We start from the raw sequence: 24,546 nt of genomic DNA, 5'->3' as shown, positions 1-24,546 counted from the left end.
CGAAAGAGGCTCTTTTAAAATAAAGGGTACCATCCCTTCTTGGTCTACCTATTGGAGAGAGCAGACATAGACTAGAACCCAGTTCTTGCACCACTACAGGCAGCCCTGGTTTCTTCTTGGCTGCCTGTGGGATAATACCTGCCTTTGAGTTCAAGACATTTGCTTCCACAGCATAAACACTCCTAGCCACAAGTAACCAGGCCGCCTCCCTGTTACTCTGCCCTGCATCGGGAAGCCCTCTGATCCTACCTTTGGAGAACAAAACTTCACAGAATTACTTCTGGCTAGAGGACCCCACCAACCAAAAGAAATATTCAGAAGCCGCAGCTAGCCACTATTTAGCATTTGTAGAAATAGTCTCAATTTAAGGATATGGAGGTTTGTATTTTTCATCACAACAAAACCCCTTCTGGCCTCCTGGGCTCAGTCTGTCACTGAGCTGCAGAGCCACAGCTGTGAGCTGCTTCCCAAGCATCATTCCCTTTTCATTTCCAGGTGAAGAAAAGAGCTGAAGATTGGAGAATAGCATAAATAACAGTGGTTCTTTTGAGTGGCAGCAATCTACCCAGGAATTCAATTGCTGCAGCACTCAGCCATCCCTTCCTGCAGAACATGGCCTTCAGAGTCTTGCAAGAAAGGCCACTTTTGTACTCGGAGGACGTGGCACGTCCTGCAGCAGCAGCTCTTGGGCAGTGCCACCATAGCACTTGTGCTGCCCCTGACAAGCCATGGAAGCACAAGACACTGCAGCCAGTAGCTGCTTCCTCTGCAGGAAAGGGTTCCCGACTCCAAAGCGCTCTCCGGGCTCCCCTGGCACCCAGCGTCCAGTCTGTCTCCCGCACTGCTTAGCAGTACGGCAGGAGGGCAGCTGGCACTGAGAGCATGCCCTGCCTGTTTTCTTCCAAAGTGAGGGGAGCAGACAGGCAGGAGATCTGCCGGACATTCGTACACAGTAAAGCCATCCCACCAGCAGGCTCCAGGGCCCTAGAAAGCGACAAGCTCCCAGCTGCGTTGGGGTGAGCACCTGAGAGCCAGGCCCTGACCCCACAAGACCCTGCTCCGTGACATGCTCCTGCCACCGCCGAAGGAGCCGTGCCCCGCTCAGCAATGACAGCTTGCAGCAGGCGATGCTGGGTCCGTCACAACCACACAAGCCATCGTCTCCGCTCCATGGGCACAGCGATGGGCGCTGCCTCCCCCAGACACAAACACACACATCCCGGCAGGAGAAGCAGCTCTTGTGTCCGGCAGGGACCCCGCTGCTGGAGCAGCAGCGCTGGCAGGTGCCATGTACTACTGACCCTGGGAGGGTGCAGGCGGGACAGCGGGATCAGGGGTGCAGGCGCTGCCGGGGGAGGCAAGCAGCATCTAAGCACCGCTCTGCCTCCCGCAGCCAGCGCTCGGTGCAGGGGCACGCTGCAGGCCCGCGGCCTTGGCCAACCCGCACCTGCCGGGTATCTGTTCTTCAGGCCCTCAACGCAGCGTTGCCAATGAAAGCCAGAGAGCTTCCTTACAGCACGAGGCAGGCCCTTCTCTTGGACCCCGGCACGCATCCGTAGGCGAGCAGGCTGGTACAGCCCTGTGGAAGAAGGGAGCCAGGCTTCCTCCTAGCACCGTGCTGCATTCACGGCAGCTGTATGACTGCTGCATTTCAAGGGCAAGTAAATATGACCTTTCTTAAATAGCCAAAGTGGCAGCTAGGGATTATCAGGCATGAGGAAGAGGACATGGTAGCCAGGACATGCTTGGAACTGATGAGAAGGTGTGGACCAAGTGAAAGGAGCCAAACACACTGCCCCAGCATCGTTCTACTGCAAACCACCCTGGGACCTGGGAAGCCAGGACCTCTTCCCTAGTAACAACCAGTTCATCTGTGGAAATAAAAAGAGGTGTCCGGCCTTCTTCAGCAAAGCCCCACACCTGGGCACTCACATCAGTTCAGCCATAGTTCCTCTTCCAGGATGGCAGAGAATGAGCAGGGCTTGCTGACCTGGGCACCTGCAAGCTCTGGCACACATGCACTGCTGTGTAAGTCAGCATCAGAGACAGAGAGAGGCATGGGACCCACAGCATAGATTTACTGTGAAGACACATCATCACAACACAGCATGGAGATCTTTGGGCACAGCTTCACAAAAACACAGATCCTAGCTACAGACAGACACACAGACTTGTTCATAAATACAGGAGACACAGGAGGCACAGCCCTGGCCTGCACTCAGGATGTGGCAGGGACACCCGTGTCAATCTTGCCCTCAGGCTTGTGCTCACAAGTCATTTACATAAATATGTATTAAATAGTTTTCATTTTATATATAATAAAGATTTCTCCTTATTGGTTTCTAATAATCCTGATTTGTTCAAATAGCAGTTTCTTTTAATTTCCGTCACCAAGTCTTCAGAGCTGTACCCTGCCTGACCCTTGGGGACTAGAAAAAAACCCGTGTGTGCCCTCCCTGCCCACCTCTCTCAGGCTGGATCCCTGGGCTCCTGCCTGCCTACCCCAGCCCGGCAGGAAAACATTCAAGTCCACACCAGAGACATTCTCTTGCAAGTGGCAGTCTTTAACCTGATCCCCTCATTACTCTCTTTCCCACACTCATTCGGAATGCTTTCTGCTTCTCCTAGTCTTCCTGCCATGGACTCTCTGGACCAGTTTTTGGTGGCCAGTGGTGGGAATTGAGAGAGGAAGAAGGAAGGAACAGAGAGGAGGTTGGTGGTTGTGATGGATCTGATTACTTTGGGCCGGAACGCCTTTCTCTGAAGGCTATGGGCCAAAAAGTCTCAAGGGAGCATCTGTCCCATTTGGACTTACCACCCCAAAAGCCTTGGCTGTACCAATCCTCTAACTGCTGTCCCAGTAAGCATACAGCCCTTGGGACACTAATGCAGCCCCGTGTCCCTGCTCCACAGAGGTGCCATGCCAGCACCAAGACTGCATTTGTTGTTCAAGGCAGATGGGGCATTGTCTCTTGCCAAATGGCAAAGAGCTGGCTTGTGGAGGAGCAGGGCAGACTCTTCCACACCCCAGAGTCCTGTGGTCTTGGGACATGGCTTGTGCTGTGGACAGCCAGCTGCATGAAGTGCTGTGCAGGAAGCTGGGCTACCTCCAGGCTAGAAGCGCTTGCAGTGTGCTGTCCAGCGAGCTGCTAATTCTGCTGATCCTCCTGACACAGCGGCTGCAGCTCCTCCACACTTTCCTCAGGAGGAAGTGGCTGCACCTGGCACAGGTCACCAGACAGAAGCTGGCCTGACGGAGCACTGCCCCCCAGCAGCTCCTTGCCCATATGCTTTGGGTCCAACACCTCTCCCAGCAGCTCCTCTTCACAGGGCGCCAAGCTCTCCTTGGGCAGCCCCGACTGATCCAGGCCAGTCATTCCCCCTGTATACCCCTCAGCTGGCTTCACTCTCTCCCCAGCCAGCCTTATATCAGACCCTGCACCACCCTTGGGATTCCCTGTGTTACTTGGCTCTGGCATTTCTCCAGCTGACTCTTCTTCATCCAGCTCCACCATGCTCTTCTCCTCTGGGTTAGAATCCTCCTCCGCCAGCTCCTTCTTGCACAGCTCCAGGACACTGCCTGGCTCTGGGCCCTTATTCCAGGTCAGGCTCTCTGTGGTACTTGGCTCTGCCACTGACAACCCAGACATCCCCACCTCCACGTCAACCCCTCTGCCTGGCGGCTGTCTCTCTCCTTGCTCAGGGAACTGGCTAGTCAGATGCTCCTCACTTTTTGGGGGACTGATGGAGAGTTTCTCGGTGAAGCTGAAACGAGCACAGTTGTCCACAGAAGTTGGGGAGGATGGGCCTGCACTGGAGACAGTACTGGAGGGGCCACTGCTGTCTGCAAAGAGGAAGAAAAATCTTAAAGATTTAGCTGATATTTCCCCAGCCCAAAGCCTGGGTGGACCCAAGCTGTTGCAGTCCCACAGTTCTACAGCCAATGGGTGAGGGTTGTCTACATGCCATGCAACCTGGCAGGAGCTTGCAGCTGCTCCTAGGTGTGTTTCTGGCAGCTCAGCTGATGAAAACCCAAGCACAAACACCATGCTTACATCTTGTCATACAGTGCTATGTTGGCATATAGCCAAGAGTGGATTCTGTTATCACAGAACAAAATGTGAATCGTGATGATGGGCTTTGAGCTGAAAAGCAGTTTCGTTCATTCCCTCGTTATTACAGAATGCTCTCAGCTTCAGCTTTGTTCCTCTTGGCTCCTGACACACACAACCCCTGAATGTTAAGCTAGAGTCACCACAGGAAGAAGAAATATTGCTTCTCCACTAATGCTTATTCTTGCCTTACATTGTACAATGAGCAAAACTAGAAAACAGATCTAGATTATATCTAATCCAATAAAGGGGAAAAGATTAAACAACTGTTTTCAGTCGGATCAGTTCCCTGACCTTGCTGCCCACACAAACACACGCTACTCCTGGCACAAGGAGTGTACAGCCAGAAGGGTAGGACTGCTCTTTCAGTGGCAACCTTCACTTGTGTTACTAAGGCACGTGCTGTGCAACTGTTGGCTAACCCTTCCCCCTTCGAGTGCCAGTCAGATCTGCAAAGGGGACTAACTAACAGTCACCAGCTCTGTAGAGACTGTGACAAGTGAGGCCTGGGGCTGCAGAAAGGCCCATAGGTGAAGAACTGAATGATTGGCTGTCCTATACGGAGCTCTGGGTGAGGCATGTATGTCACTGTTTAGGAAAGTAAGGCATTTCCACATGCCAACACTGAACTGGCCACGTGTCATGGAGAATCGCAAAACTTGAGATGAAAAGGAAGTGCAGTCAGGCCATCCATGTCCTAGTGCACAAAGCAGAGGATGTCTGGAGAGACAGCATCCATCCAACAGTAGAACAGTAGATGTCCCCATGATATACAGTACTATAAAGAGTCCCTTTCTGTGTCTGTCTTTGGAAGCTTTTTCACAGGGCATATGACTACTTTCCATTTTACCCATTGTCCCTTTCTGTTTCTGTTCTTTCAAGGGCAGAGCATAGAAACCCTGAGCACCAATACTTGGCTTCTACCATTTGGCACCGTTTACTTCCCTCCCTCACCATCACATTCGCCCCTGATTAAGAAGGGAGCACACTCACACCAAGGGGGCTTATCCGAACGCTGGCGCAATGGCAAAGAGGATGATGACAGGATTCGCTGGGACATAAAGGGGTCTCCTGGTATCTGGCTGCCAATCATTGAATCAAACAAAGCTTCAAGAAAAAAAAAATACACAGATCAGTAATATTCAGACAGGCATAAAGGAATGGCTCATAGCCACAAGCAGGCACTCCGGGAAGAGCTCAAGAACAGTGCAAATTCAGAGCCACGCCTGTCCCTCAGCTCCCAGGAATTCTCCCAAAACGGAGTTTGTATCCGCATCACCATACTTATCAGACACAGACAGACCAATTAAGTGGCCTAGGATGGCTCTGAGCTGGATCCCATAGCTCACTCTTGGACTAGAACACCCTGTAACAGGTTTCAGAGACTGCGCTTATTGCCAGTCCTGTCAGGCTGATCTGTCCCGATAATGTAAAAGACAAAAAGGTCTCCTTGCCTTGACTCTGCCCTGGCTTACCCAGAGACAAGACCACCTCACCAGTACCTGCAGTAGACTGGACATGTGATTCACTGCAATTCCTGCACACAGCTGTCAGGAACTCGTTGACCTGTCGCAAAGAAAGGGAGTTGTGCAGGGTCTCCAGGGGATAAATGGTGGGAACCATGGAACAGCCTTCAAAACCTGGAAAGAAACCCAATCAGAAAATGAATAGAGCAAACGCAACCTAAATCCATGCAGGACCACTCATGGCTGAAGGAGCTGGGCAGCCTGGGCATCAAACAACAGGCACACTCAGGCCTAAGGTCACCTCTTTCAGGCCAAGAAAATCACCACTAGGCAATCACATGCAATAACAGACCTGAAAGCAAGCGTCCAGGCACACGCAGAAGGAGGGGAAAAAGGAGGAAATGTATCTAGCAGCAGCCGTGTTTGCTGCAAATCCTGTGACCCTTTCACTAAAATACATGGTTATGATGGAGAACTCGGCACAGTGACCCACACTTTACAGAAGCTGAACAGAATTTGAGAAATCAACAGAATTTCCATGAAAGGATCCCCACCACTAGTGATGCCCCAGCCTGGGACACAGTCCACCCTCTCTCCATCAGCAAGGAAGTGCACGCTGCTACAAATGCAGGGAGCAGCAGAACCTCCCTCCCTCATAGCAGACCCTCCATTGTACACCTGACAGACTGCCTCCCAAAGAAGGGCTGGGCAACAGTTTGAAATATTTGTCTCCTTAACAAGACTTTACTGCCAGCAAACCCAGAATTAGTAGAAACACGTATCTCAACATTTAACAGACACTTGCTCAGAGCTAAGCTAGCATCACACCCTTCACGATAAATCCTTTGCTATTCAAGCCAGTGGAGTATTATGGCAAAGCATCTTCCTCTTCATCCAAGCTTCTTGGCAATGCTTTGTGGCACCAAGCCAATCTGAAACTGTCAGAGGGGCAAGGCAGAAACAAATAAGTCTCTGGGCATATGGGAATGAGACCTCCTCCTGCTCTGCACCTCTTACGTTTAAAGGCCTCTAAACTGCTTAAGCTTACGCTTCCCGTTCTATGACTCACTAGCATCCACCGAGCAGCTCAAAAAGGCCCTGGGATGTAATTGGGTTCATTCCTACAGAGAAGGAAAATTACTTTGAAATGCAAAAAGTACAACAGTTCTTGACAGACTACTGTGTCAGGACTGCCGTCCAGCACACTGGCAGGCTAAAATTGATCCCTGCAGCTTGACAACACCTAAGGAAAAGACCTAGAGCACCTGAATTATCTAAGTGCAGTCATTGTTCCAATCACCTCCAGGACAGCCTCTGCTCCAATCTGCTCACCGAACCCAGTTCTGCAAGAGGCAAGGAACATGAGCCAGGTGGCATTTGGTGTGAATCCACATGCAATACGAGAAGGCTGCACACCAGATCATCACCAGTTTGCAGCGCCGCAGAGACATTCACTACCATAACAGCTACTGGAGAAAAAAAAACCCCAGACAGTCCAGAGAGGTAACCTATGCCACAAGGGGCCTACAAACATCAATTCAGGACATGAAGGATAACAAATCCTTGGCTAGGATGAAGGAATATAAGACACCAGAAGAATACCATACCCTTCCGTCTCTTGCTGAGAAGTCCTTACAGTGGAAGTACTGAATAAGGAAGAGTATCTGTTCATTATTTTCTCATAGGCGTTCTAGGAGACAGAGCTAAAGAAAAAGGGTGAGGGCAAGACTTAACAAACAGCCATGTGTTGATGGATGTGAAGCAGCATAGTATGAGTCTAATGTCATTTCACAACAGAATCTGGTTTAAGAGGGGCCAAAGTTGTCTCAGCTATTGGGGTTTCCAAAGAAAAAGCGAAGAAGTTTGAATAAAGCACAGGGCGAAGCAACGTATCTACAAGTTACACTGGAGGCCCTGATGGGGATCTGAGTGCTTGGGCACTCCTCTAATAAGAAGAGGAAATGAAAGGTCCAACATTCAAAGAAACATGGAACACTGACAATGCTACTGATGTGAAATGATACACCTATATCCCCAAAGTGCCAAATGCCTGCTCAGCACTACGTCACTTAACCGGTCTCAAGCAAATGCAGAAAAAGGCACAAGTTTCCCTGCTCAAGGTGAAGCACTACTATTTTCAAGGAACTCCTCTCATTCGTATATGGCAGCCCACTTCCCTGCACACCTCCCTTGACCTGCTTAGCCGCTGTGGGGAGGCCAACAATGACAGCTTCATGCCACCAGAGTAGAACCAAAGCAGAAGTTACCACTACAGACCATAATCCTTATGTGTGTCGCAGCAGCAGCCAGAGTCCCCAGCAAAGGCTCTGATCACCGCTGCACCACACTCGTTTAGCGAAGATCCAGCATCTTAGGGAAGGGGCAACAAAAATAAAGTATGAGTGCAAACCACAGGAACCTTTCCAGCCTGACAGTCACCCAGTGCTGACCACTTGACCACTGTTGATGCTTCCTGACACTTTTTTCCTGGGGCCTGCAGGGCAGGAGTCTGTGATGAGGAAAAGAGCACGAGAAATTAGATAGAATTCCATTCATTTTTTACAAAAGTCAAACGGCAGCCCACAAAGCAACAAATTTCATTTTCCATTTCATTCAGGTTTGACTACACTAGCTGCATTAGGGGTGCAGAGGACAATCTGCTTCCTCCACAGTGAGGCCTGCCCTGTGGGGAGAGACACGTGGAGGGGGTCTGCAGACCAGAGTAGCTAAAAATGAATCCCAAAGTCAACTGTAATCTTCTCCAGGCAAGAAGTACAGCATGGTTATGTCTCCAAAATTTTTGCTCAGTAAAATAGGAAGAAACCATCTGTTAGAGTAAAGAAAACAAGATTTGTTTACGGGAAAAAAACCTTAAGATACACAAGGCAGAGGAGTCTGCTTAGTATGTATTAATTTGGATGTCCAAGGAGACTGCCTGTGATGTGGGGGAGCAGCTATGGGGGAACCTCTACTTTGAATCAATAATGAAGCAGCATCCAAAGACAGCAGCAGAGAGACTGGTACTGCCTGAAGAGCCATTCTGCAGGTGAGGGCACCAGGGGTGCAATCCAGCTAGAGGATTACAGGTCCTGTTTTGACTCACCCAGGCATGATGATGCCAAAGCTGAAGGCCCACCCATGTTACAGCTGAGTTAACTGTTCCAGCTGGAGCTCTTCTCCCCGGAGCTTCACATTCTTGGCATGTGCACACTTTCCTGCACCCTGTCGGAGAGCCTACTCGGGCTAATCACAGTTTATGAAGAAGTCCTCCAGATGTTCAAGGAGGAAGTGACTCTCCCCTTAGAGTAAGACTGTTTTGGAGGTGCCTGGTACTGACACACACTGCTTCATAAGAGTATTAAGAAGGTGATTTGGGTATGAGGAGCCTTGTGCAGAGATCATCTGGTACACCATACCACATAAAGCCAATGGAGACCTGCGTGTGTCTCACGCCTTCAGTCCAAGCCAGAGAATCCCAGATTTCTAGGAGACTCCAGCAGGCAGTAGGAACACACAGATACAACTCTTGTGAACAGCTACCTCTTAGCAGATGACCTCAAAGAAAGAGTCAAGAAGTACCACCTTTTTACCTGGACTACACAATGATGCTTTCTGAAATAGGCAACACCTACTTTATGGTTACACGGCTTGAATGCCAAGCAAATACATTACAGATCTCTGAGTGAACCCTATATGCTGTGTTACCCTACTGCTCTTTCACTGCGGGTGTAACAGGTACTTGCATCCATTTAGCTGTATCTCTTTCAGTCACCTGAGGTCTGAAAGAGAATTCAACCAAAAGTGTTAGAAGCAGAACTAAAATAAGCAGATTTTTGCACTGGAAAAAAGGAAGAACAAGGGAGAAAACAAGACCTTGAATTCATTTGCATCTTCTTGATTACTGCAGGAGATGTCCCAGTCTAAACCCTCAAGGAAATCAGTACTCTTTCATTAAGAGGAAGCATCTAATTTGAATCAAGGTAACACAAGGTTTCCTAAATTCTTTGTATGTCCCAGAGAGACTATAGAAAGCTCACTGTGTAATATGAGTTGGGGAAGTTGAGTTTATATGGAACACATGCACCCCCCGGAATGAAATCAGTGTGACTACCCGGCGGAGCTGGCAATTCAGCAGATCACCTGGGAGCCGGCAGACTTGCTGGCTAGTGGGCATGGCAAGGAGCATTCCTTGAGCAGTCCAAATGGCATGTTCCTCAGCTTTACTAAGATTGAGGTGAGGTCCCAAATGCAGCAAGCTTCTCTACGAGTAGGGTGGGCTCTTTAAAAGGGAGAACACACTTGCTGCTGCAGCAGGCTGGCAAGTAGAAAGCAGCCAAACTGTTATCAGCCAACAGACAGACAGAGAGAGGCCAAGGAAGTCTCAGGTGAGAAGTCTTTCTGTTTGCTTTCCAAATAATGCCTTTTTGTGTATTATGTTTTTGCCTGAGAGTTCTGAGCATTACTACAATTTGATCAGCAGAAGGTGCCGAGTTACTACCCAGCTCTCCCGTTGTGAAGTCTACGTTGGAGTACCTGTTCCTTTCCAATGGAGATCCTGAAAGCAACAGGCAGACCAACAGCACCTGGCATATCCCCAAAAGGTCTGCCTGCCAAAGGTCTGTATGACAGCTCTTCTGGAATTCAAAGAAGCACTTGCCCAGTCTCAGCACAGATTCTGAAGGCCATGGGAGAAAGCACGCTCAGCAAGTTCGTCTCCAACATGCTTGGCCTGTCCAGCCTTATTTTGTTGGGAGAATATGCCACACATATATTTGTATGTGTTTATACATGTATACATGATATGTACACGAACTCGGACTTTTGCTAAGCAGCCTTTCTAAATTTAAGCCTGTACAGTCAGCCCAAAAGTCCCTCCTAGTTCAGCACCTCTCTGCCCACAGTGCCAGACGCAGCTATGAATGAAGGGGCACAAGACTAGACAGCATGTAGTGACTCTTCCCCCGGGCAGCCCCCAGACTCCAGTAGCCTGCAGATAAGAACTGCTCTGAACCTGATGTGCCTCTTCCATATTCCCCAGTCTCCCCTTGAACTCAGTTAAGCTCCTAACACCCCCATGTACCGTGGTGAGGAGTTTCACTCTGTGAGGAAAAAAAAAAAAAAATCCCTTCTGTTGGAAGCTGCCTCTACGCACTCCAGTAGAAAGCCCCTAGCTCCTGTGGTGGAACAGACACTGAACGGCAGATCCCCCCCACCCCTCTCCAGGCCGCTCCAACCACTATCACACACATCTTTCCCAGACTGCAAATTTCTACCTTTTCCACGTTGCCCCAGGTGGTGATGGTCAGATCAGAGCCCACCATTTTATATAGGAATCTGGAGCTGTTTCCCATCATCATTTAGATTTATTTACACTGAACGTCACGTGCTGGTTTACTGCCCACTCATCACAGGGTCATTCTGTTTCTTCACACCTGACCTTTGGGTTCCGTACCACTGTAATTCATTACCAAATGAACTTGCTTCCCATTCTTATTTTTCCCAGCTATGAACACACAGCTAAGCACAGGTTCCCAGACAGATTGCTTCAGGGCTCCACTGTTGATCTTTCCGACTATGGATGCCAGCTGCATACTTTTAACTCCCTGATTTTGTCTTTTAATTCGTGTTTTCTTTGTGTGGATAGAAGTATGGCTGGAAGCCAAGAGACGATAGGAATATGTAGTTTTCACAAGAGGGGGAAGTCGGGCTGTCAGCTACAGAGACCAGAGAAATGTCCCCTCTGAGAAGAGCCCCAGCAGGAATCCCAAACGTGCTAATTAACTGTGGGCTTCATGACAGACTGAGAAAATAGCAAGAAAGAACTCACTGATTGCAGAGATCTGATTTCTACACAGGAAGGCTGCTATGCTGAGGTACATAACTCATATGTTCGGCTGCATTAGGGCAGGCTGCACAACCCAGCACCATGCTGCAATATTTGGCGTATTGCTGCCCAAAGCACTGAGTTCATTTCCTCTTCCCACCGGAGCTCAGAGGAGATGGCCGAGATCTGCAGCAGGGGAAGCTCAGCTTTGGCTTTGGAGCAGTCTGCTCTGTTCCTGCATCTCTTCCCTTGAAGCAATTTTGCTCCTTTTTAGTATTTGTTGCTAGGAGACCAACGATTGTCCTAATTATATATGAAAAGTAACTGCCATCTCCAAATTGCCTACCTGACAGAAAGGGCCATATCAAGAAAAAACAGACTGTGTAAGAAAAATTATCTTTTCTAGGCTCTGAAAATGCTTGACCCTGTTGCTTCACTACATGAACAGCTACACTGTCTCTGCCCCTTCCACCTATGGTCTGAAAGAAAAAGGAGGTCCATGCATCACACCACACAGCTCAGCAAGCCGCATGCACCCAGCAGGTTTTATGGTGCAAGGTAAACACTAACAGCCAGCCCTAGCTAGCTGCCCCTCTCAGAGAGGAATCTTAAAAGCACTTGTCTTAAAGCACCTGTCTTAAAAGCACCGAGACCTCAATGCATCAGACTTCCCATCTGTGCCAGAGACTGACAAATACTAGAGAAACAGTAACAAGCTTTGATTTATCACATCTAGATTCAATACTGAAATTGCCTACCTCTTCCCACCAGACATGACACACTGCAAAGGTCCTAACAGGCAGAAAAGATGCCATGCAATGCAGCCACGCAGAAGCTCGATTTCTACCCTATCTTAACTTGGTCTCTCTAGAAACAAAACGATCCCACAAGCACTCACTTCCCCAAAATTTCCACAGCAAATTCACTCTGCATGTGACCAGCTGCAGAGCCTCCTTCATCTTCTTTCTTCCCATATTCTTACTATTCACTTTGGTTCCTCTGTTAATAATGGGGCACCTTGCAGCACCCCACTGAGACCCGCACAGGGGTATCATGTCAGCAGGGCATCACACCAGGAGGAACTCAGCATCTAGCCTGAACGAAGCTTAAGGGCTTACCCTGGAAAAAGGAAGGAGGCAACAAAAAATTGCCGAAGATGGAAAGAGCGCAGTTACAGTCACACGAAGAGCACCAGGTCCATGTGGAAAGCCTACTGCCTAAAGCTCCAAAACTGCCGGTGCAACAGCCCACACAGCTCGCTGCAGCAGCAGCCCAGAGATTTAAGGGATGCGGTGAAGGAAATGCTTTCCTTTTTAGAAGCAAAGCATACTTTGCATTCTCAAGCAGACAGTGGCCCCTGCTCAGCTACAAGAGCATGGGACCGAGGCAGCTGCAGCGTGCAGTACCGTAAAGACACTCCAAGTCATCCTGCCCTGAGATCAGCCAGCTCCTGAAGAGGCGCAGGTGGTAGGAGCACTGCTGCAGGTGATGGGCTAGAGTGGCATCCAGGGAGATGTTCCGGCTCGTGGCACAGTCAGAGGAAAAACGGCGCAGCAACTGGGCAACGTGGTGGTGCTCAAACGCATCTGGAGGAAAGGGGGCCATAGAGAGTGAGAGGAGAGGGGCAGGTGCAGCCGGGGATAGAGACATTGTGGAGATGTGGGGATGAAGCTGCCAGAACCAGGGCGGCTGGGTGGAAAAGACCCACATACACACTGAAGCCCAATCCCTCCTGCAGCGAGCAGGTCAGGAATACCCTTAGATCGACATACCCCCAGTCACATTGCAGCAGGCCAGCCTCCCACCCGGCCCAGCCTTTGCCAAACACAGCTGCAGCGCAGGGGCAGTCCCTGAGCAGCAAAGTTTCATCTCTGTAAGTGAAAGTCTGACAAGCAAATGAATTTTAGGACACGTTCCAAGTCCAGTACAGTTCAGGTTTGGCTAGATAAGAAGGTCAGGCCCACACTCACCCTCCCCCAGCTGAAACAAGAACTCCAGACTGCCAACAGAGTGTTTGAGTCCTGCACGGAAAGCAGCCAGCCACCTCAGCACATGGAAGAGAGCAAATGACCTGGCATCAAACATCCAGAGGCTGTGAAAGGGATGCAGGGGGATAGCAGGGTTTGACTGAGAGCATAGTGCTCAGAGAACAGAGGGGGCACAGAAGTGCTGACCTGCCTTCTCTACTCTCAGAACAGCCCTGTGCAATCTTCTGTGATATCCTTGCATGGCAGACAAGATAATAGCATGCAGGTATGTCTTCACATATACAGCCCCAGGACTCAAGTCACACCTCCCAAGACTCACGAGACCAGGGCATAAAGCATCTGGCCTGACGCTGTGCTTGGACACTGCTCTGGTTCACCCACCCCATTTCACCACGCAGAGGCAGCTCTTCAGAAATAAAATCCAGACTCATAGCTGTGAATAGCTTTTGCATCCTCAGGCAAGTGGTTCATGTGGCTAAACATCTTTCCTACTGAAACCGGTGCCAAGCCTAGACCAAATATGCCTAACTTCAAGCTTACACCTGCTGGACCTCTGTCTTTGTTTTCTTGATTAAGGAGCACTTTGCCATTAGAAATATTCATTGGGTTCCTGGGAAAAACCTGATACCCAGTTTCACTTCATTGTATTTGGGGCGGGGGAAGTTGCTTTAGTGTAGCTTAGGAAAGATTGGTGCTTGGTACAAGTTTTGCTGGCAAGATAGAATGACACATCCTGCTGACATACACACCACGTGAGCTCAGATGGTGTCCAGACATACAAACAAATCAAGCAGTTGGCCACTCTGGGAAAAACAAAACCAAGCAAACACAGAAAATAGGTTCCTTCAGATGTTTGAAACAATAAAGCCACATTTAGCTGCCCTTTCCCCTTTCATCTTTCCCAAAACTTTGGTCTTCATAACAGTCTTCTGAACTTCTTTCATCTTCCAGATCACGTAGAGCACAATTTCTTCATATTTACTATGCAACAAGATTGCAGAAGCTGCCTTGATCACGTAAGACAGAAATACTTAACCTGATATCTTTCAGTGATCTGCTTTGGTTCTAACTTGTCTCAACAGCAGGAGCCATGAGGTAGGAGTGGTGCTGTGAAACAAACCTTTTCAAAAGTTTCCGTGCAAGACTTGGATAATAACCACTAGTTCAAGACATCTGCTACCACAGAGCTAATGGCCTTTAACCTAAAAAGACTCACAGTTCAGGTGTTAGGTTAGTAGCAATATGAAGCAGAGATAGTGAGTCACTAGAAGCGCAGTCAGACATCATTCTTTACCAAGCCTCTTCATAGCTACCAGCACGACAGGAGTGAAGCAGGTTACATCACCCTGGGTGGCACGGTGCCGATCCCCTCCTTCCTCAGGAAGGCTGCAGGCCCACACCAGCGTTGTCTGCCAACAGCAGACGAGTGGAAGTTCTGGAGAGACACCATTCCCAGGATAACGTCTGCAGGAAAGGTGAGCCTACTCCTACCAACACTACCATGCTTGGAGTAGCCAAGGGACCACCCTAACAGACAGGTTTGCAAATAGAAAGCCATGAGGTTACCAGTATTCCTAAGACAACCATGCTGAGGAATATCATGCGCAGAGGGAATGCTGTTAGCACCTGCTTCTCCCCCACCACAGACTGTGCTTTTCCAGGTGACACGCACGTAGCCTCAGGCTATACTTGTTTTGGTCCTGCAAATCTGCATTGTAGAAACCGAGGACCTAAGCTGCCGATGCTCTTATCGAATATGAAGCGGATATCCGCCCCCACCAAATGCAATGGTATATCTCCCCCCAACCCCCACCCCCCTGAGAAGGGAGCGTGAAAAAAGGCCTTAATGTCAGCAGTGGAATTAAAGGCTGCTTTAGGAGTCAATTCACAGAGCCACTGCTCTTGCTTTTTCACCTGGGACACAAATGCCTTGGGGGATAGCAGAGGAACCACTGAGCAGTAACAGAGGATGAATGAATGAGTTAGTCACAACAAAACAATGGGGGAAGGTGAAGCGTGTTGGGACACCAGATACACAAGACACAAAAAAACCACAAGAAGGCTGAGAGGAGAATATGTGCACAGAGAACTGAACGTGAGCATGGGGTTAGAAATGTGAGGGAACGTCAAATCAAGGAAGCAAACGTACCATTAGTCGGATGCTTTGCAAACGACACAGAAAATCGTTTTACGGCTGGCATAGACAAGAGCTCTGAGGAAATAAAAACAGATCATCTCAGTTAACAGCCTGCTTCTAAGGATCCCCCGACCTTTATACGCTTGCAACTACCTTTTCAGGTTCACCTTCTTCTTGACCCCCATAACACATGCTCCCATTGGCACTGCTGTAGCACCCTGGGCCCTCTCTACCTGCAGGTCTGACTGAACCTCTTGGCTTCCTCGCACTCTGCCAGCTCCCCATTTCCCTTGCACTGCCCTGCCAGGGTCTCCCCTGACGCTACAAAGACCTCAGCCACACTCTCTCAGTCACAGACAGCATCTCATATCTTTCCACCACACTTCCAGCCCTCCTGAGAGCAACCAGGCTCAGTCCAGCGCAAGATGCAGTTAGGCCATGCTCACAGCCACAGGAGCACATGGCCAAGCAAGCAGCAGCACCACAGGAGGGTGGCTCCCGGGATTCACCCCTGCCCAAGAAAAACAACAACCGTTCTGCAGAGGAACCGAAGAGCCCTGGCATAGGTAAGTGCAGCTCAAAATATCCTCTAATGAAGAGCTATTTACAAGTTTAAAGCTAAATCAACTAAGTAATTAGGGAACAAACAGAAGACCCATGAAGACAGTTCAGTTGCTCAAAGCATTTCAGTACAGAAGAGGTTTTGGGATACACCTGTCAGAGTGGTCCTCAGGCTTCTCCTGGCCACGTCTCAGGCCAGGCCAAGCTCTCCCACAGAAATCACACATTGGAAAGACAGTGCAAGGACAGAGTCTGTGCATCTAATGGGGTGCAAACAGATGAGCTTTAAAAGACGAGGATTGGTCTCCATATGCACAATAAAAAAAAAAAAAGGCTGAAAACTTCAGTTTATTCCACTCTGGAAATTCCTCAGCTATGATGGCAAAGAATGACCTAAATAAGAGCATCTGTGTATAGGATTTGATGTGAGACCCCAGCCAATCATACCTTTTGCTGCTATTAGAAAATGTTTTTATTTCTCTTTCATATTTCATGCGTCCATTCTACCTAGCCAACAGGGTCTGTACGCCTATTCCTCCACACCAAGGTTAGCAGAAACACGTATCAATTCATGCTCCACACCCCATTGTACTTCTTTAGCTACATTCATTGACTTGGCCAAATAATGTATTTGAACCAACTCTCAAACTTGTTGCAATTTCCTTTGCCAGCGTAACAGCCCTAAAAATTGTTTTTCTTTCTTTACACTCAACAAATAGAGCATGACAATCTTCCCTACACATGCAATCCCTTAGAAGTGTCCAAGTCCTGGAGCTGCAGTCAGCCAGCTGGTAACCATCTCCATTCCATCCCACATCTCCCCTTTGCCTTTACAGCACATCAATTTAAATGGTAATGCAACATAGCTTACTGGATCCCTGGCTTCAGACAGGCCAGCTTCAAATCACAACCATCAGGGGACCTTTCCTCAACCTGAGGTTGGGACACAACTTTCCACTGACGTGTTCCTTAGCCCTATTCCAGTCCCAAACAAAAAAAGACTTCAGAAATAAGGGCCATTGTAACTTCACTTGAGCAAGTCTTTGATGAAGTGCTGTAAGCCATGCACCACACCTTGAAGCATCACAGCCATGAAAAAATATCAAAGAGTTCATGCAAAGATGTGCTCCAGAATCCAAAGGTTTGTGAATATTATTAGCCTGATGACTGCAAAAAGGCCTTGATACAAATGTACTCCAAGAGTCTGCTATAGCTGCTGTGTCACTCAGCTCTAGTGATGGCTGGTTTAAATGCTACTGGTCAGCATTTCATTGGTGCTTATTTAAGCAGGAACATGCAGATCAAGGCTTATTTCACATTCCAAACTACCTTCCCCAGAAGCTAAACGCCCTTCTGCCTCCTACTTGTTTTTCCAAGCCCCCCACTTCTTCCTCACAAGTGCTTTTATTGCAGCAAGGTGCTGGTAGCACAGGGTGCCAAAGCACACTAAGAAACATGAAAAAAGAAGTGTAACATCAGGATGAATAATTCTGGGCTGTGCTAGTCACACACTAAAATAAGTTTGCCTTCTAAGTACTTGAGGGTACAGCTGTGTCTCAGCACACAGAGACCTTGTCACTGAATTTAGGCTAATGCAGCAAGACTCTGCTCCGGACCTTAAATGCGAGTAGCCCGTTGCAGGCACATGCCTACTACACAGCCTAGAGAGAAAGGCAACACAGCACCAGGACTGAACAGAATCTGTTCTGTTCCCAGATGGGTGCAGAGCAAGCAGTCTTTGATGCTTTTCCCTGAGAATTGGTGCTGCCTCAGATTCATGCTGCTTGCAGAGTCATGGAAGAAAAGCTGCCAGAGCCCTTGCTGGCCTTTTCAGCAGCTCTCCTGGTATTCACACCCCTGTCTTGTGCCAAACACCATGAGCTTATTCTGGGACCTCCGAGCAGCCAGCACTTGCTGCCTTGAGCAGCTCAGGCTGGTACAGCAGTTTAAAATCCTCCCAGTTCACCCTCCCCGTCTCTATCACTCAGTCTGTTGTGTGCCAGGGAGCTCCCTGAGGAGGTGAGAAGCAACACAGTTTTCTCCTACACAGGGTAAAGCAGCACAGAAAGCCTGGATACACAATAGTCTCAATACAATGGCATTCAGGAGGTTCCAATAGATCTGAGAATTAAATAGCATCTTTCCACCCTGATTTGCTAGGCCATTTTCCTTGCCTCAAAACTGGACAAAAATCCAAACCAACCAACCTCCTGCTTTCCCCAAAGGCTCCAATTACTGCCTTCGTCATCTCCCCACCTTGTAATCCACCAGTGCTAGTGTTCATTATAATCCCAGTAAGAAAGGCACTCGGACTCTGTAAAGTATTGATTAAAATACCATTTGTTAGAACTAACACAAAAAGGAAAAAGAGAGGATAGATTATCTTACATCCATTTAGATGCTGGGAGGCCCGAGCTGTGCAACGTTTGGTGGATTTACAACCAGGGCACAGCACGCTGTGCAGATCCTATCCATGGAGAGGTTTGTTCAATGCTGCCCGCCTCAGCGGTACAGCAAATGGTATGTTAATCAGTACTTAGAGTCTGAGCGCCCTTCTTGTGGGGATCACAATGGACATATGCGCTTGTGCATTATACCCCTCCAGCTCCTCCAGGATACCTCAGTCTTCCCCTGTGCTCCAATTGCCTTGAAAGCAACAACATGCTCCCTGCTTCTCAATGCATAACACACTAGTACTAACTGCAGGTCAGTCCGCAGCTGGCAACACCCCTTCGCCCATGTGCATCAGGCAACATTTATACTAGTGACCCAAACACATTTTACCAGATTGCCTTGCTGAACTTGAAGGCAGAACTGCAGAACTGCAGGGTAACTAGGCTTTCTGATCCTTCTGCAGTATTTCATTCAAGTACCCCACTTAAATCAAGCATTTCAGGCACATTACACTTGCTTTCTGACAGCTACCTCAGACTCTTCTGTGTGCCCAGCCTTACTCTAGTACCCATCTTATCCACCCCCAGGCATAGCATTCTGCCTTTGGGACGGCTCCATCTTCTGTAGGGTGAGGATTACTGTCTCCACAAAAGCTTCAATTAGCATCAGCAAGATGATGCGATGTGCTGGATTTCCATACCAGGACAAACCTATCTAATATCTACACCAACAAATACTCCTCCACAACAGCAAGTAGCATTAAAATGTCAGACAAAAATCAGACCCCAGCAATACCATACATCAGCATAAAACTTCTTGCACATTGTCAGCTCCTGTCTTGTCCTAGTAAGGATCGCGATTTCTTGGAATATGATAAAATGCATTACTGTAGATGCAGTGAATATACACATTCAACTGTCATTCTTCTTAGCAGTCTAAGTCTTTGCTTCAGTGGCATCCTGAGACACCAAAGTCCACACATTAACCATCTGCTGCATGGGGAACACACATACCGTCTTTGTATGTCAGGTTGCTGGCAAACTTTTTGCCATGGCTGCGTGCGTAGTCCTGGAGGTTGGGGGCACTGGAGGAGCCTCCCAGCACAGTGGTGCTAAACAGGCCGGTGCATTGTGACCCTGGAAAGGCATGGAAGGTGTTAGTATTATATCTCCACTGCATGCAACTACAGAAAAGCAGGGTTAGTCAAAGAATGAGGAATTAACTGGCCACTTCACAGGCAATCTCAGGAAAAAAAATTATGCCGGGGAGCATAAGAAGGCAGTATTCCCCATTCTAAATTCAGTGGTGCCAAATGCACAACAGGTAGCCCAAAACTCCGCACCAGGAAAGTTCCTAACTCCATCCAGGGGTTTATTTCCATTTGGCTTTCTTGCCCTGACCTAGGAGAAACACCTTGACACCCTCCAGTCAGCAAATCTACATACTCATGTCAGAAAAGCCAGGCTGCCAAATCACTGATATTCATGTCACAGGGCTTCATTTCTCTGCTCTTCTGCCCTTTCTCTTTGGAAAGCTCCTTTTCTGCAGGACACTGAGAAGAAAGGGCTGCCTGATCTGTTGATCAGCAAATGTGGGTTAATCACTCTGTCACGCAGTAAGGAAAGCAATGTGACCAGAGAGCTTTCTTTCACAGGCTGCTGCCCAGATGATATTTCACATCCACTTGGTCATGTCCTGCTACGCCAGAGCAGGTCCAATTGCTCCATGAACTACCCTTGCAAAGTACCAGATGCGCACACAGCATGGAACTTTGCTTACCCTATGATGAGGAACATGACATGCAAAATGGTCTCATGCATAGGAGGGCAACCTAATACTGGTGGCTTTGGCAACTGCTGGTGTTTGCTTCTCCAAGGCAGTGTTCTGTAGAGTGACTTGACAGGATATTTAGGGTACATCAGGCATTTGAAACAGGACTCTCAACTGAGGAAAACAATTGTGAGTGAGACAAAACCTTCTTATCGGACAGACAAAGCCACCAGTTGGCTATAAATTCTCTGCTAAACCGTCTTGATGCTGCATTCTGTACTGAGAATACCAACTGCTAAAATGGACATTAGTCCCACATAGAAAAGGCTTCCCGAAACAAGCAGGTTGATCTTGTTCCACCTTGTCTGCCAAGGCAAAAAACCACAACATACTGCCTACTAGTATTTAACTAGAGCAGTGCAACTGTTTCTACTGTTAAAAAGATCCTGCCTATATCGCATGCAGCTCTTGATTCTAAAATACAGCACAATAGCATGATTTAGGTTGGAAGGAAGCTCTGGAGGCTTCTTTCCCCATGCCCCAGCAGGGCCAATTTGGATCAGCTTGCTAGGGTTTGTCCAGTCAGGTTTTGAATATCTCCAAGAAAGGAGGTTTCACAACCTCTCTGGGCCCCTGCTGCAATATCTGGCACATTCACGGTGAAAAATTTGTTCCTCCCAGCTAATTGGAATTTCTCATGCTGCAACTTGCGTTTGTTGGTTCTCATCCTATCACCACGTGCCTTGGAGGGCAGTCTACCTCTGTTTTCTCTGTAACCTCCCATTTAAGTGGATGAACAGCATTAAGGTCTCCGCTCCCCAGAGTTTCTGATCTGAACAAGCCCTGCTCACGAGTGTCTCCTCACAGGTTGTGTGCTTCAGCCCCCATCCGCCTCCGCTGCCCCTTAATGGGCTTACACCCACCACATCCACACCCTTCTCGCACTGCGGAGCCTAGGACAGGACAGCAGTACTTCAGATGCGGTCTCACAAGAGGTCAACAGAGGGAAAGAGCAAAACCCCTCAGCCTGATGGCTGCTGCTAATCCAGTAAAGCATGCTGTTGGCCTTCTTTGGTGTAAGGACACACTGCTGCCTCACATCCACTCCTTGCTCTTGAGGACCTAGCTCTTTCTTTGTAAAGCTCCTTTTTAGCCAGAGCTTCTCTGGAAAAAAACACAGATCCTGAGATTTGAGTTATTCACATGTAAGCTCAGTCTAAGCTGACAATATCTGCCCCTGGGAACAGTGGGGGATCACCAATGGAGCTCTCATACGCACTGAACTTAAGCTACTCCACCACTGTGACACTGCTGGTAGCTTTCCACAGGACAGACTAGCACATATGTGGCCTTGGACAAACAGACAAAGAACTCTTGCCTGCAAGGTGACTCATACACAAGTCTTAGAAAATTTCCTCATCATGCCCTAAATTGAAGCTCAATGCTGACTCAGCATGAACTGGAATCTGTCAGAATGCAAACAAAATTTTGTCAAGCACTAGCCAGGGTGATGCTCCTAGTCACCCCTCCATGGCTTAAAACCAAACAAACAAACAAACAACGACAAAAAATCCAACAGACTCATTTACTGGCAGATCAAAATGGAACATAAGACTTTTATGACTTTCTATCTGGAGCAACCTCGTGCCACTACTCATTAAACTAAGGATACCCCAGTGTTTCTGCTACCCTACAGCAGGCAGGGGCATTTTGGTAGCACCCTTAAGCCAGAAAAGAAATTACAAAGATGACTGTATGGATGAGAGCAATTGTCTATAGTGAGCTTAGGAGATCACTGTAGCCAAAGTTAACACACACACACGCACGCATCCTAAAGAACATAATGGTACACTAGGCATTTGGATTTAAGATGTAACAACTATTGCTACAAATTACTGTATGTGCTGCACCATTTTCAGATGTACATTCAGTGTTTCAGATGTTTAAAAAATGGACATCCCTGATTTCCCTACAGGAAATCAGGGATTTCCCTACGTGAGTCTCAGCACAAAGCTTCATGCCCACTGGCAATACACCACCTCTATTGCTCAAACAGCAAGGAATGATTTTAACCCATTTTGACCTGTTCTTTCAAGCAAAGAAAGGCACTGAAACCTTCCTAGGCTTCTCAAGCCAGAAGCATGCACTCTATTGCAGACAATCCATAATAACGCACTTGCTCCTGCCCAGAGAAACGTGGCATGCTCCAAAGCACCACTTTGCATAGACAAAGCAAGCTGCAGCCCACCCCTTTTCCAGACAGGCGCTTCAAGGCATTTTTTAAATAACCATAAAGACACAATTCTGGCAGGTATGGCAGCAGGGTTATTATAGGAGCTCTGTCCTGCTCCCCATTCGTGCATGCCTAAACGCATGAGGTTATACCTGAACAGACATTCTCCCAGAGACGACAACAGCCAGCCACTGACAAGGTCAGGCAACAGGAGATAGGCTCGGTTTCAGAAAAGCTCAGGAACAGCAGGCACTGTCTGAATGAACCCCCTCATAGCACAGCTGCTGAGACAAGTATTAAAGCCAAAGTTCAAGCTCCCATGAGGTCTGTATTATTTCTCCCAGAGGGAGTATATTTCAGATCCTGAAGTGAGAAGAAATTATATTTCTGCAAAACAAGTGGGAAAGGAATCAGGAAGATTCCTTGAAGAGCTTGACTTTTACAGGTAAAGAAGTATCACTCTTCTTAACAATTCTCCGGTTAAGAGACGTTCACGGAAAGACAGACATCCTAATAACCAGGGACTGCAAGCCTGTGTCGCACCACAGGTCTCTCCTGCTGAACGCTTCTGTGCCTGCAGCTGCATGTCTTATAGAGAAGAATGATGGCTGGGCTGGGCTGAGCATCCAGCTAGAGGTTTACTGTCACAGATCAGGTCTATCAATTCCTACTCAAAGTTCTGTCTCTACAGAGCTTCACAGTTGGGAGAGTGACCAGCAAAGGCTTCCCAGCAAGGCAAGTCAGGCAAGAACCTGAAAGTATACCTGCTGGGATCACATTTCAAATTTTGTTGTCAAGGAAAATTAGTACTGTACAAGGGTCCAGTAGAGTAGCCGTCTTCTCTATTGCCAAAACAGACATTCCTCAGAAACCTGGAAAAGGCTGTAGTAAACAGGTTGTAATATCTGCTTTCCAGAGTGCATGCCTTCTGGTACTCAGACATCCACACAGTAAAAATAGTTTGCACGCAGCATTTGGTGTACTCAGTAACTCTCCAAGCAGATGCACTTCCTTGACTGTGTGCCATCTCAGAAATTCTCATATTGCTCTACATGGATTCACAGAATAACCACAAGTTTCTTCAAGCCTAAGCAAGGTAGTCTATTACAGCTTACTTAATCCTGCAGGTGATCTGTGAAGCGCAGAAGCAAGCAGATGCACCACGTGAAATGGCACATTCAAAACCCACTATGGCCAATGCTATTGTGCCTTTATGAAAGTAATATGCATCAGCCATTCCTTCTTAAGATTTTTCCAACGGGCTGGGAGCATAGCTGGCAGACTCCAGGGATACTTCCTAAAGACTCTGAAAAGAATTCCCTTTACTTGGTAAGAATTAGTTTCCAAAGGAGCCGCTCATTCAAAAGTGACAAAGAAATGATCAGGCCTTTCAAAAATCTCTTGGCTGCAGGATGTCCACATAACAGAGTTAAGAACTGATGAGTCAGGACTGCTGCAAGTCTACAGCTATGCCATAATGCAAACATGGTTTTAAAGAAAAAGAAAGTGGGCATAACTTGGGCATTTCCACCTCCTGGTGCTTATTAGTCATCTGCAAGATCTAGGTTTCACAGCTATCTTTGAACCTCACGACAGCAAAGACAGCTTTTTAGTTTCCAAATAGATCTTGCTTTAGCAAAAATATTTCAGGAGGAATTTCCACCATTAAGACACAGTTTATGTTAAGATGACAGGGAATGGTACTCTCAAGGACAGGCAGAGAACACCAAGTGTCCCAAAATATTCTCTTCTGCTGGCTACCACGCAAAGAATGGCTAACCAGGGATTCCAGCAGAATTAGAGAGCTACCAAACACTGTTGCAGATGACAGATCTGATCCATACAAGAGATCTTTATGAAGCAAAAGTAGAAATATAATAGTCTTACATGAAGAGCAGCTTTGCACGTAAACCAGTGTTTTGTGGAACAGAAAGCATGCTAGTTCTCATGTAAAGTCATCTCTTCCTGCTAATTTCAGAAATGGTACAACAAATGGTAACAACATGGAACCAGATGGCCAACCTGCAAATAAGCAGCTTGCTCTGTTGCTCCCATACTATG

The 24,546-nt window shown here is 47.9% G+C and overlaps 1 protein-coding gene across 6 annotated transcripts in view; it reads right to left on the bottom strand.

Annotated features, from left to right (window-relative positions):
- Window positions 1-2,058: 2,058 nt before the first annotated feature.
- The window catches only part of PPIP5K1 (diphosphoinositol pentakisphosphate kinase 1), a 51,027-nt gene continuing 28,539 nt past the window's right edge, over window positions 2,059-24,546 (bottom strand). For 3 of the 6 annotated variants that reach the window (XM_075100941.1, XM_075100942.1, XM_075100944.1), the window contains 5 exons: window positions 19,496-19,618; window positions 15,540-15,602; window positions 5,615-5,752; window positions 5,106-5,219; window positions 2,059-3,844 (listed from right to left, as the gene is read on the bottom strand). In XM_075100941.1, the coding sequence (XP_074957042.1) occupies window positions 3,150-3,844; window positions 5,106-5,219; window positions 5,615-5,752; window positions 15,540-15,602; window positions 19,496-19,618 (1,133 nt within the window). In that variant the 3' untranslated portion in view covers window positions 2,059-3,149. The remainder of the gene's footprint in view (window positions 3,845-5,105; window positions 5,220-5,614; window positions 5,753-15,539; window positions 15,603-19,495; window positions 19,619-24,546) is intronic. The other 3 variants (XM_075100943.1, XM_075100945.1, XM_075100946.1) reach the window with 3 other exon arrangements.

The sequence above is a fragment of the Phalacrocorax aristotelis genome, chromosome 7 (genome assembly GCF_949628215.1).
Source record: "Phalacrocorax aristotelis chromosome 7, bGulAri2.1, whole genome shotgun sequence".
Taxonomy (NCBI): Eukaryota; Metazoa; Chordata; class Aves; order Suliformes; family Phalacrocoracidae; genus Phalacrocorax; species Phalacrocorax aristotelis.
This window is presented reverse-complemented; position numbering and strand designations above follow the sequence as displayed.